The 12,365-nt window shown below is 40.2% G+C and overlaps 2 protein-coding genes across 3 annotated transcripts; both read right to left on the bottom strand.

Moving 5' to 3' along the window:
* Nucleotides 1-2,276: 2,276 nt before the first annotated feature.
* On the bottom strand, nt 2,277-6,020 carry LOC147796289 (caspase-8-like). Its single transcript, XM_087148203.1, has 3 exons — nt 5,587-6,020; nt 4,941-4,953; nt 2,277-4,474 (listed from the first exon to the last, which is right to left on the bottom strand). Exons 1-3 carry the CDS (start codon nt 6,018-6,020, stop codon nt 4,115-4,117), a joined length of 807 nt encoding a protein of 268 aa, XP_087004329.1. The 3' UTR covers nt 2,277-4,114.
* Nucleotides 5,853-12,089, bottom strand: LOC110982622 (uncharacterized). 2 transcript variants are annotated; one of them, XM_087148259.1, is made up of 5 exons: nt 11,944-12,089; nt 10,049-10,487; nt 9,396-9,581; nt 8,518-8,748; nt 5,853-7,628 (listed from the first exon to the last, which is right to left on the bottom strand). In XM_087148259.1, the coding sequence occupies exons 2-5, from the start codon at nt 10,347-10,349 to the stop codon at nt 7,486-7,488; spliced, it is 861 nt and encodes a 286-aa protein (XP_087004385.1). In that variant the 5' UTR covers nt 10,350-10,487; nt 11,944-12,089; the 3' UTR covers nt 5,853-7,485. The 2 variants fall into 2 exon arrangements, with proteins under 2 accessions (XP_087004385.1, XP_087004386.1); XM_087148260.1 differs by lacking the exon at nt 11,944-12,089 and having other exon boundaries at nt 10,049-11,283.
* Between the last annotated feature and the right edge of the window lie 276 nt (nt 12,090-12,365).

Genomic DNA, 12,365 nt, shown 5'->3' with positions numbered 1-12,365 from the left:
TCGGGGGAATTCCCATCCGATTAAAAATGGACATTACCTCATAGTTTTTTTTTAACTGTGTATGCGCATACCCTGTATGTGCACGACCTGCACTGACCTAGCCCCAGACTGGGGGGCCAGTCTACTGGACTCCATCCGGTCCACTGTACTCATGGTCCACTCAAAAAATGCGGACTCAGCGAGAATGCCTTCCATGAAACCACTTTTGCGTGTATGGATCACTCACCCCGTCAGTACTCTGATGTATTACTTTGGGCGATTTCCAATTTGTTGAAGTCCGTGAAAGTTTGTTTTCGATTTGGCCGGGCCATGCGTTTATTATATACAGCTAGCGATTAACACCCGACTCCACACTGCACTCTGTCTCTTCTGGGTGACGCTGCCACAGTGTCTCAGTAGTCTCAGAAAGCATGGATAATTTAAAGCGTTTGAAAAATGTGCACTTAAAAATATTCATACATTAAAGAAGAGTACAAAGTTGCATAAAAATTGTGTCTGAGAAAAATTAGTTGCAGCTACACTTTAGGAACATAAGTGTTCCTTCGTCAAGGAAATGTCATGTAGGCCTTGTAGCATCCGATTATTTGCGTGCCTTTTTGAAAAAATGTGTAAACCCCCTCGATCTGTTGCCAGAGGGTAGAGGGGGGGGGGAAGGGGAAAAGGAGCCAAGCCCCACAAAAATTCCAAAAAAGAGAAAGTCTGTGTTTTGGGGAGGGGTCTACTTTGTTAACTTTTCTAATAGCATGTAAACAGTCCCAAATGTTGTCTCACTTGTCAGAAAGGCTGTTAGATGATGATGAAAACTTTCCAAATATTTGCCTCCCTCTAAAAAATCCCACATCCCCCAAAATTTGAGACTTTATTTACAAAATGTGATAAGTACCGCATCTCAGTTGCCTGCAGTCAGTTTCTACACCTTTAAGACAGCCAAGTACAACTTTAATGACTCAAAATACTAAAAAGGTTAGAGAAATATGGCACCCCGCTACAGTTTTTCATTTTGTCATCTTTGTGGAAAAATTGCATGTATTTTAAATGGATGTATCACAAATTTGGACATAAACCTTTCATTTGTTTCTGGATGCCATCTTGCCCAATGTCCTATATACTGTAGTTACATATTGTATATGTGGTAGTTATCTCTGTATGATAGTAAATTATTAGTTTAAGTGAATCCATCTTTTCTCCCCAAATTGATTAGTTTCTATTTGTTTCATGCATAAATGTATCTCATGGTGACATATGACCAAGTATAAGCTTTCTGCCAGCCACTATCTTTCATCCTCTTGGGCTGTATAGATTGTAGTGTTGTAACTAACTACTTCTTATAGTGAGAGTGATGTTCTGAAATAAATCAAAAACCACCTTAAAAAATTTCATCCTGGTTAAGACACTAGTCGCATATCTTTCTAATGCCTATAAAATTGATGCCAACTCACTCCAGGAATTTCAGTATTTACGGGTACGTATATATTTATTTACACTTTTTTGGAGTTTCCTTTACAAATATTACACTGCTAAGTACATTGATGTCACTTAGCATATTTGGATATAAAAAGATCAGTCCCTTAAGCTTCTAGAATAACAAGACTATGCAATGTATTTTTTCTAAAACTGAAATCCTTCAAAGTGCAAGTCTGTATCTGATTTAACCGCAGGTAAGTTTTTTGGTTTCTGTAACATTAAAGGGTATTTTAGAGTATTGTTTACATGACACAGTCAAACAGAAGAGGTGGAATAACATATACCCCCAAAAACTAGTCTGACAAATTTGAGTCATGTTGAGCGGCCCCTGCCGGTGGTAGCAAGTATCAAGATACAAAAGCCAACCACATCGGAAACGTCTTGTGAAATGCCTCTGGACTTGTCTGCATACATGGACATGTAGCTAAATCTTCTGAACTTAAAGGAGGAAAGGATTAAGAACATTAAGCTAAATAAAAGCCTGCCACAAGGTTGTTGAGTACATTTCAAAGAATATGAGTTCCTTCCTGCGAGAGCAAGGTACAAGCTCATTTTCAAGAGTGTGAGTGTGAGTCTAACAGTACTGTCTGAGAGCTCCACAACTTTTTCATTCATAACCTCTTCAAAAGAGACAAGAGATTTCTCGTAATGGCTTGAAAGTAAAGGCATTCTTGGTTGGGCATAACTGTATTTGTGTAACAGGGGAAAATGGCATATGATTGGGAACTCACAAAACAACGAAAACTCTTAACCAAGAATCTTTGAGGGAAAATTCACAGGAAACTGAATGAATAAGGACTAAGACACCAATATTTGACTTCAAAACAGGACAAAATATGATTTATTCATGAAAAAGTACTGGATAAAAATGCAAAAACCTCAAAGGATTTAAGGACTAAAAGAACTTTGACAGGATGCGAAATTGACTCTTTTAAAAGTCTTTATAAAACTGCAAATATTTCACAGGACACAAAAGTACATTTTAGAGAGTATAAATCACACCTTGTCAGGAGTACAAGCATGAATATGAGTACTGACAGCGAACAAGAGTTTGAGTACAGGAACATTTTTATGGGAGTTTTTATGTGAGCACATTTTCACAAGAAAGAGTACCAAAAAACCACTTTGAGTACAAGTATTAAAACATTTTAAAATGGTAATGACCACAGCTGAAATGGTCACACAGAAATGCACAAATTTTTACAAGAACAATGAAAACTAGTGCAGTCTAGCAGGAAACCTGGGTACACACATGCTTTGAATTGTTAGCACATAAATGGTGATCTCAAGTATGTCTTATCTGTTGTTGCATCATAATGTGTAGACCAAATAATATTCCAATATAGTAGGCCTGTAGTCTGTGTACATGTATGTATATTTACAATGTAAGAGCCTACGCATTTGTTTATAAATTGCTACTTTTTTTTAAATTTTACATGTTTTTTTCAGGCAGGGAAATTATTCCCTCAAACTTCTCAGAATGCCATTGGTTTAGAGTCTTGTATCCACAAATCAACAGTAAATGACGATTCTCTTGTAAACTAAATTCTGCTTGTCCGCCGGCAGTTTTCATTATCATGACATATCCCTATATAATATAGATGCGTAAAAGTCTGTCATTCTATTACACCATTGGACTGAGTCTCTTTGAAACCGCCATATCCTACCAGATTAAAATATAAACAACTTGAAGAAAGTGTAGTCTGACTACTGCACAGTTGTTTTGAGAAAAATAAAAGACGTTTTGCCCTCCCTAGGATTAAAACCCTGGACGCATCACTGCAATTGAACCTTTGTTATTGGAAAAACACATTGGAAACTTTGGGATATGTTAAACAAGTGCACCATTCAATATGATTAACCGGAAAAAGATGCCAAGCAGTTTCAAGACGTTTAAGAATTAAAACTTGTACCTAATTTCTACAATTTGTGGCATGATCTGTAGTGTCAAACATCGCTCAATTTTACTGATCTTAGGAAAAAGTCTTGTGATTTTCTGGCCTCCTACTTTTTAAATACCTGGTCTCCATGCAGAAAACACTCACCCAACTGACATGGTGTACCATGTCTACTTTAAAAATAGAAATTATGAGTTCACTGTCACCACAGCTTAAAGGCAAGAAAACCACTTTCCTCTCTGTTTCCCACACCAGTGTTAGGTATGAATTCAAACTTTATTGTTCCCTTTCCTAGAACATAAATGTGTCAGTTTTCATTAAATACATTTGTAATGGTGTCCCAGAGGATGGCCAATCACGGCAGCCTTGCCATGTAGTTTAATATGTGTGGATTTTCAAAGAATCTGGCTTTGCAAGGTAAAGACGCTGTAACCAGAATCATTTCACATGCTTTATATGGTTAACTCAGGACTGAAAATCCTGAGCGTTATATTCCGAAAAGTGTTATAAATGGGAGCACTATAACCACGGAGAACAGTACAAAGCGAACGTGTGTGCAGTTGGGGAAATGAAATTAAAGCTTTATATCGGTAAGAGCATTACATGTCTATCCGGGAGTGCTATAATGGGAATCTACTGTATTTACAAATTCACAAAACTGATTTCCAAACTCAATTTAATGTAATGCGAGGCCACAAATTTATCTTAACCAAGATCACATTTATACAAATATTCAAATATTTCCTTTTTTTTCACTCCAAACTAGGCAAATAAAGATCAAACCGCAATGTGAGGCATATAGCTGGTATCTGCTTCCATTTGCCAGTTTTTGTTTTCACAGTATATTTGCTAAGACGCTTGCTCACCTTGGTCAAGATACTCACCAAATCTAAAGAGTTGTGGTGTTTGGTTATTTGATCAACTAAAGTCTTGATGTACAAAGAGCCAAAGTTGCCCTTTCGATATGACACGTATCCCGGAGGAGTGGAGAAACTCAGTAGGAAGTCTGCCTCATTGGGCAAAGTACCGACATCAGCGCCTATCCCACGTGGCTGCGGTTCATCGGTTTCAACGTCCGACACTCCTTCCTGTTCGTCCGTGCCGCGACAAGCCTAGAGTCAAACAGTGACAATATTACGGTACACTTCCTGCTACATATCAGAATAGGTACATGTACATGTGACAATATATGTATCGCTTATTGAGCAAAAAATAAATAAGTTTGATCATTTCAGCTGAGGAGTGCAGTCAGGTCGGGTTCACTTATAAGAGGAGTGGGGATAAGTGGCGAAGGGGTATTTGCCCTGGGGACAGGGGTTGGGCTCTTGAGCAACTGATTGGATTAGCTTAATTGCCATCTGTCTGAGGATACCTCCTAATGCAGCACTATTGTGGCACAGTCACAAAGGGTCAAGGCCCTTTGACTTGAGTTACCATATCCTGTCCCCCCCCACGAAGCTGGCTTGTTTAAAACATGCATGTACATGCACCAGCACTGGAATGATTTGCGAAGGGGGGGGCAGTTGTTGGACCATCATCAGGCATCAGCCATTTAGGGCTCGCTCCATCAAGCCCAACCCAATTATAGGACCTGCAAAAAGTGGGGGGGGGGGGGCAGGTCCCTCCAGTCAAAAAAAAGGGGGCAATGACCCCCTGGCCCCTCCCCCCACTTAACCATCATAGAATTTATGATCTCAAACAGCAGGGCGCATATCACTGAAAAAAGTTACAAATACAGTCGAACCTCGTTAATACGTGTCTTGGCAAATTACCTTGTTGTAACAGAAACCTTATCAGGAATGAAAACAATGAAAAATTAAGGGTTGGGACTTAAAAATGTCTTTGTTACAAGGAGAACCTTGTACTGACAGTGCTCTTATTGACGAGGTTTGGCTGTAGTTTGTTTCCACCCACTCTCCATAAATGCACATAGTGAGAACCAGTATGTGTTATCATAACCTGACAAATGTGGAGTGCTTACTAATTTGTTCCAAAATAAATTGATTATGATTTCAACTGTCAGTACTTTCTATGAACACAATCATGCCACTTATCAGTTCGTTTTACAAGCAGACAGCATCTTCACCGTAGGCCTACCAATATCTAAAAACCACAACGACCTACTCCCTGGTTTGGAGTAGAAATATAACACGGAGACGTATTTTTGCTTGTATAAAAACATATTTCAAGCAATTCACATACATGTTTTCAGTGGAAGCGTCACAGGCAAAGCAAAAAAAAAATTACAAAATGCTTTGGGAATGTTTCAGTCTTTGGGTAGATTTGTACTCCGATTGAAATTTTCAATTCTTTTTTCTGAGTTTTATGATTTATATGAGGAACAGTGGCATGCTGACACCAAAAACATACCTGTATGAAGAACATTTTTGGCTTGCCGGCGAGACTCTTACATTTAGCAGCTTTGAAATGCTTCGTTATCTTGTGCATTGGGGCACTCTCCCAATCAACACCGTAGACTTTGCCCATCTCCCCATGGGTCAGGATGCAGCACACAAAGCAATCATAGGCCCCATGGCCAAGCTGACTGACCCTTTTCAATTCATCTTGCATTTCGATGGCTTCCAGATTCTCATGGAATTCCACCTTAAAATGTAGCTTCTCAAAGAGATGGCGCAGGTCAGCTGTACAAGAAAACATACATTTAGAGGTTTGGCTTAATCTTGTCGTACAAATATTGAAAAATTCATATTGGAAAGTAGTCAAACCAAATAAATCTGGACCAGTGACTTGCACTTCATCTATTTACACTTTCATAGATTTGATGAATCCCTTTGCAGCTCTGCTCAGTTTGATGGCTGGTCTGTAAATGCAATCGGCATTTTTCACATAAATAAACATAATCAATTTGAATATTACATACACCTGATCAGTAAACGTGATCCTGCCCATCTTCACTGAAGATCCTGCTATAAATCTGGAGTCCAATTTTTCCTGTCACTATTAATTTGGTGGATTATTTGTATGTTTGTTTATTTGTATGTACACTATCTTTAGTTTCCAAGAGTGATGAATTACCACTAGGCCCTACCTGTTAAACAACAGTCAATGAACAAGCACTGCTCGGAATAAGACTTGACATTCATTAATTCTGCACTGAGGAATCACGTTCACTTTCCGGCCTAGTGGCTGGCTGATTGCTCTTTTCTAAAAAGATGTTTGAGGGCTATTTTTTTCTCCTTGACTTCAAAAACATTTTCCAAACTGAGAAAGATTCCCCTACGATCACAATGTCATGCCCTGTTACTTTTCAAAATTTAAAACTTAGTTTTCTTTAACTTGAAAATATTCTTAATATACAATTCTGAAGAGAGAAAAATACACGTACATGCAATTCACGTTTGTCCACTTCACTGTCTCTGAGGGTGCATGCATAACATGAATGGCTTGTTTGCCACTCAATTCAAGAAGCAACAAGAACGTCAGTTATTCTCAAATTCATTTATTGTCAAATATGAGTCTTCGCAGAATTTAAGACAAACTGGGAGCCCTGGTCTGTACAACCACTCTCCCGTGCTGTAGTCATGTCTTCAAATCCGAGTACTCCAAGTACTTTAGGGGACGAGTCCTGGGCAAAGTCCAAGTCCAGGTCTGAGTACACGTACAAGTACACTATCAAGAAGCCCACTTTATAATTTCGGAAATCGCCAACCTATTCAGCCATGAAAACGCTACAAAAAGGTGCAATAAAATACCTCTATGTCAGTCCATATGTGTGCATCTTGGGGAAGCAGCAAGGTTCCTTGTACCCAGGGCAGGGTAAGCATTCTGTGCATGTTACAGAATACACAGTGAAACCCCTCTGTAACGCTGTGTTGTGTTCAGGGTGGAGCAATGCAATTTTCACTCGTCATCCAGTGCCCTAAAATGCTATCGGTAAAAAGTGAAGTACTCAAAGTTTTCTCGAGTACTAGAGTTGAGTACCGAGTACACCCAACATCCAAGAACAAAGAATCAAGTACTATACCAACAAATTTTTGAGTACTGTTAATCTAGTAGGGGTGGGGTACTCTAGCGTATTCGAATTGTACTCGGGTGCGAGTACTACCAGATAGTACCTGAAACCCCAACACTGCCACTCTCCTCAAAATAACGGACAGAATCTCTAACCTCCATCGATCTTACTGCCTTTGCGATCTTTCCATCCTTTTTCAAATTTGATATTGTTGATGATCACACACAGTCCCCTTGGGTTGCGATCCATCCGGTATTTAGTCTGTGCGCCCTTGCTAAAACTTAGCTCAGCATCTGGAATATGAGAGGGCATTAACCTTTACTGGTGGCATCCTCACGAAACCCTGCATTCATTGAAAAGTTGGCAAAACATTTCAAAAACTCTGATAATTGTTTTTGGCTGGTTTGAGTTAAAATGTTTCCAATCGCATTGATCGCTCATTCCAGCAATGCCTTGTCTTCAATCCATACTGACGTAGAGGGACGGAGAGAGCATCCACGATCAGTTTCCAACGACACCAACCATATGGAAACACTTATCCGTGACTGACACAAACAGGGACAGAACAATTGGCAAACTTGAACTTGGTTCAACTTTGCAGACTGTCTCTTTTGAATGGCCACAGTGGGCCTCCATGCATGCTGGCATGACAGGCATAAGTGTACAACGTCTCTCTCGCTTTGTGGTGTATCAGTTTACTCAAGAGATATATCACCATCTCAAAAGGGCAAAAGTTTTTGTTCGAAACTTCGGGTTATTCGCCGGTTCTTCTCAGAACCACACATACTCAAGAAAGAGATTGATACATGGTGTCACTGCAGTTGTTTTACTCATCTAGTTTCTTTCACCATGAAAACCTTCAAGTCTTATCTCAAGTTTTTTACATTTTAGATGCCATTTTGTTTCTATTTAGGCAGAATGTCACCACACAGGGTCTCTTCCACAACTGTCTGTCTCAACGTCTTGCGTACCATCAATCTCTATAACAACCATCCAGAAACCAGGCTTAACTCCAGAAATAAAAAATGAAAACCAACCTGTGTACCGGAGCAAGAATATTTCCTATGGTTATGCTCTATCAGATCCAACAGCCTTTTTACCTTTCAACATACTGAGTCAGACTACTGATATTTTGTTTCTGGAAACTAGAACCAGACAGTTAACAAAGTATCTGACACTGACCAGGGTCACCAGATAACGAAGCCTTTCCAATAGGGGGGTCGCACTGAAGACTAGATGATGCTGAAAGTGCACTGTGCCCTGACTGGTCGTTCCCAGAAGAGATTGATCCCTGGGAGGGGCTTGTTGTGGGCGGTGGAGGTGTGTGGGCAAGAGAATGCATTGATGTCAAACTCTGAAATCCTGGCTGACATGTGTCGTCACTGGGCACCAGATTAGACTGTGGTTGGGTAACTGGGGATGCAACATGTGTGAGTAATTTCAGGCATTGTTTTGAAAATGCAAATAAAATGATTGCATTGCAAAATTAACGACAATGCAACCTTTTTAATAAGTTTTTATAAGTTTCCATACAACAGAAGACAGGTTACCATTACAAGTGCTTAATATGCACCAACCATGACCAACCCTGAAGAAGGCAGGGATAAATTTTGGCAACTTTACACCCACATTGGAGGGAAGACTGGCTCAGCCCCTTGCAAACTTGTCATCGCAATCGTACACATCGTACATGTAAGCTTGCACCAAGTTTGCACCTTAATAAGGTTGCATTAACTTAGCCTGCACTCGGGCACAGCATTCTTGTTACATGTATGGCAAAATGTTTGTGCTTTAAATTGCCTTTACTCATTACTGCGTACTGGTAACTTCAGAAAGACGAGCTACCTGTGAGCAGGAGTCAAAGGTCATAAAATGGTCTGTCAGATCTAACAGCCTTCAACTTCATAAAAAAGAACAACTCCTGATTTGTCCTTCAACATACTGCCCCTCCGGGTCACATCATGGAGGCAGAAACAGGAGTTAAACAGAAAGCCTAACCTGATTATTGCCATTTGCCTGCACGAAACTACAACAACCACATTAACTGGCTTAACACTGACCAGTGTTGCCAGATGATGAAGATGCCCGGGCAGGGTGGCCACTCGGAAGACTGGATGACTCAGGAAGTACACTGGTGGGACCAGGTGGTCGAGCCGTGGGAGAAAAATGACTGGGTGGTTTCAAACTCGGCATTTCTTGTGGGCGTGTGCTGTAGCTAGGGACTGGTTGAAATTGTCCTTGGGTACCTGGGAAGAGAAGACATGTTTTCAGTTAGACCCGTAAACAGGGCCCTACTGACGTATACTCCTTTGTCAATAAACTGAAGCATTGACAAAGGTGTATATGGCTGGACCTGTTTACAGGTCCAGTTTTCAGTTACTGTTTGCAAATGTGACACATCGGTGTCGCAACACTGCCTCAAAGCTTCGGTTTTTTTCACAGGCTTCAACTTTGTGCCAATCTTCCTACTTCCACCAATAAATCTTCGTATGTTCACACTCATCCATTAGGCAGGTGAGCTCAAATCAATCCATCAATAAGCAAGGTTAAATACAAATACAATGTAGATAAATCTTCATGCCTCTTACATGTAATTTTAGGTGTACACCTGACTTGTCTGAGTCAACTTTGGATGGACAGCAAGTTCACTATACAAAATCAAAATGCTATTAAAAGAAATGTCAAAGTCAAAAAATATACCTTTAGAACTTACTTTGATCTTTCGGTTGCATTGCTTTTTTGAAACGATTTTCAAGGTCTTTCCGTCTAAGGCGTTTCAGCAGTTCTATGACGAAGTCCCAGCGATCTTTTGAAATTAGATCTTTCTCCTTCAGCTTGGTAAACAGATCATGAGCACTCTTCACAGATTCCTTCTCGGTTCCGGTCAAGTGGTTACCACAGACAAATTTCAATTTGTCAACCTCTGAACTTGTCAGCTCATCACTAATGGCTGAGAGTGCCGAAAGAAACTGCGATATTCCTGCATCACCATCGGTTCCGTAGGAAGCCATCATTAATTGCTTGCTGTTCACTATATGCACTAATGGCTGAAATGAAGCTGTTCAGCAAATGTCATTTAATGTCTGTGCTCAAGTCACAGTTGTCAGGTGATGATGACACTCAGGTTGCTTCCAATTCACGCTGGGAATAATCTGGACATTGACAGAAATATTGAATATGGGAGTTGAAGAAACACATGCATCGCAAATAAGTCAACACAAAGTGGAACTGCGGAAGGCTTCACACAGATATCTACTCATACCTTGTAATATTCACTCTATCCCGTCAGTCTCTGAGATCAAAGTTGCCTTGAAATCTCACTTTTTCGTTAACTGCTATTGAATTTCTTATCAATTTTTTTGCTTTCCTGACTGTGAGCTTCTTTTCGGGCAGAAACCTGCACACTATAAGTATTCATTATTATTATTTATCTTGCTTGGATGACAACCTTAAGCATGTCGAGATTTTTTAAAAACTAACTTGTAGTGAATCCATCACACACTGTATTTTTATTTCATTTTGTTTAAACATCAGCTGGAGTTGAGTCAAAGCTCCCCGTGATGTTTTAACCTGTCAGGTGGCCAAATTATGTTTACATGATCCTCTGGCGAACATCATAAATACAAACTCAAAACAATACAAGAATGGAACCTCACAAAGATTTGTCACTGCAAAAAAAGTATGAAGTCATCGCACATTTTGGTGAGAGTTTCATATTTGCACGCCACTTGCAACCCTGTGCACAAACCCTAAGAGAATGGTCTGAAAATTTTCAGTGTTTTCTTACATTATGTGAATAAGTGACTACTTTAATATTTTCTCTGCTGATTTTGACTTTTAGGTCATGCAGTACCACTTTCGGATGGCTAATAGGCAATAGCAGAGCAAAATTAGCGGCATCCATACATGGAATTCTTGGCCACATTTTCAGCACGTAAAACAATTGGGGACCACTTCCAATACTCACTGTTTTCTATTTTTATTATTTATGTATTTTTGAAATTCAATCGTGCCCTAAGCAACAGCTGTGCGAACTGAAAATAGTTTTGTTGGGGTGCGACCAGTCCATCTGCATAATCCCTTCTGTCCGTTTCTTGCTCTTTGTAGAACATCAATCTGCCACTCTTATTGCATGATTTACTGATAATTCCACCATCGTTTCAAAAAAGGAAAATAAAGATAGAGATTTCATGCAGGATCGACCAACCACGCAGTGCAATCAAGCAGGTGCGCACAACTAGTCTAGGCCTACAAGTCTAAGGAGATTTATATGGAACGACCAGCCGGCCCTATTGTTCGAGGGGCAATCATCATGGACACTGTTTATAGCCTTCTAATCGTTTGCTGCGAAGCAGCAAAGTGACAAAATTCTCCCATTGCCGGCACGGCCTTAAAGATGGCCGCGTGTACGTGCCGGCGGGCCAGCGCATCAGGTTTTAAACGGCAACCAACAAAAGTGCACTGATTTCATTTGTGCGAGACAACCATGCCTCCATGGTTTAGTCAGTACTCAAGAACTATCGACTGACGACAGGTCAGCCATAGAGTGCTTTCAGGAGCAGTTCATATAGTGACGTTAATTCGATACTTAGTCAAAGCAGATTTTACCAGTGTTGATCAATCGGAAATCACCGGTCGAAAGAAAGCCCAGAGTTCCTTGGTATCCGCAGCTGGCCATTAACCTGCATACCCTCATCATAACGTCGTGTTACCAGTGATGATTGCGCCAACGGTAAGGGGGAATCCCTGCCAGGTATTAATAGAAAATTTTTGATGAGGTCATGCTCTTCGTGCCGCCTATCTCACGTTGTGACGTCAGAGCAATCAAACAAATGTAAGCCGAACATTGGCTTTTTCCTCCGTGGGTCAATAGAAACGACTGACAAAAGTAACGTATTTTCCTCAGAACTGCGCTTTATGCATGGCAGTCATCACTGTTGCGCAAAAAACTGTTCCATCCTTTGGATAAATACTACGTTACCACAGACTCGTGAAGTCATTTGCCAAGTTTTATGTGGCAAAAAAAAAAA

The sequence above is a fragment of the Acanthaster planci genome, linkage group LG17 (genome assembly GCF_054643075.1).
Source record: "Acanthaster planci isolate LZ-2023a linkage group LG17, COTS_SCS, whole genome shotgun sequence".
NCBI classification, from domain to species: domain Eukaryota; kingdom Metazoa; phylum Echinodermata; class Asteroidea; order Valvatida; family Acanthasteridae; genus Acanthaster; species Acanthaster planci.
This window is presented reverse-complemented; position numbering and strand designations above follow the sequence as displayed.

What these genes read in the sequence shown, in the direction of transcription:
- LOC147796289 (XM_087148203.1), bottom strand. Translation starts at nt 6,020, where the DNA reads ATGTTTTCTTGTACAGCTGACCTGCGCCATCTCTTTGAGAAGCTACAT.
- LOC110982622 (XM_087148259.1), bottom strand. Translation starts at nt 10,349, where the DNA reads ATGATGGCTTCCTACGGAACCGATGGTGATGCAGGAATATCGCAGTTT. An exon ending in AATGCAACCGAAAGATCAAA is followed by an intron (nt 9,582 to 10,048) that starts GTAAGTTCTAAA and finishes TTCTCTTCCCAG; the next exon opens with GTACCCAAGGACAATTTCAA. An exon ending in TTCATCATCTGGCAACACTG is followed by an intron (nt 8,749 to 9,395) that starts GTCAGTGTTAAG and finishes TTGCATCCCCAG; the next exon opens with TTACCCAACCACAGTCTAAT.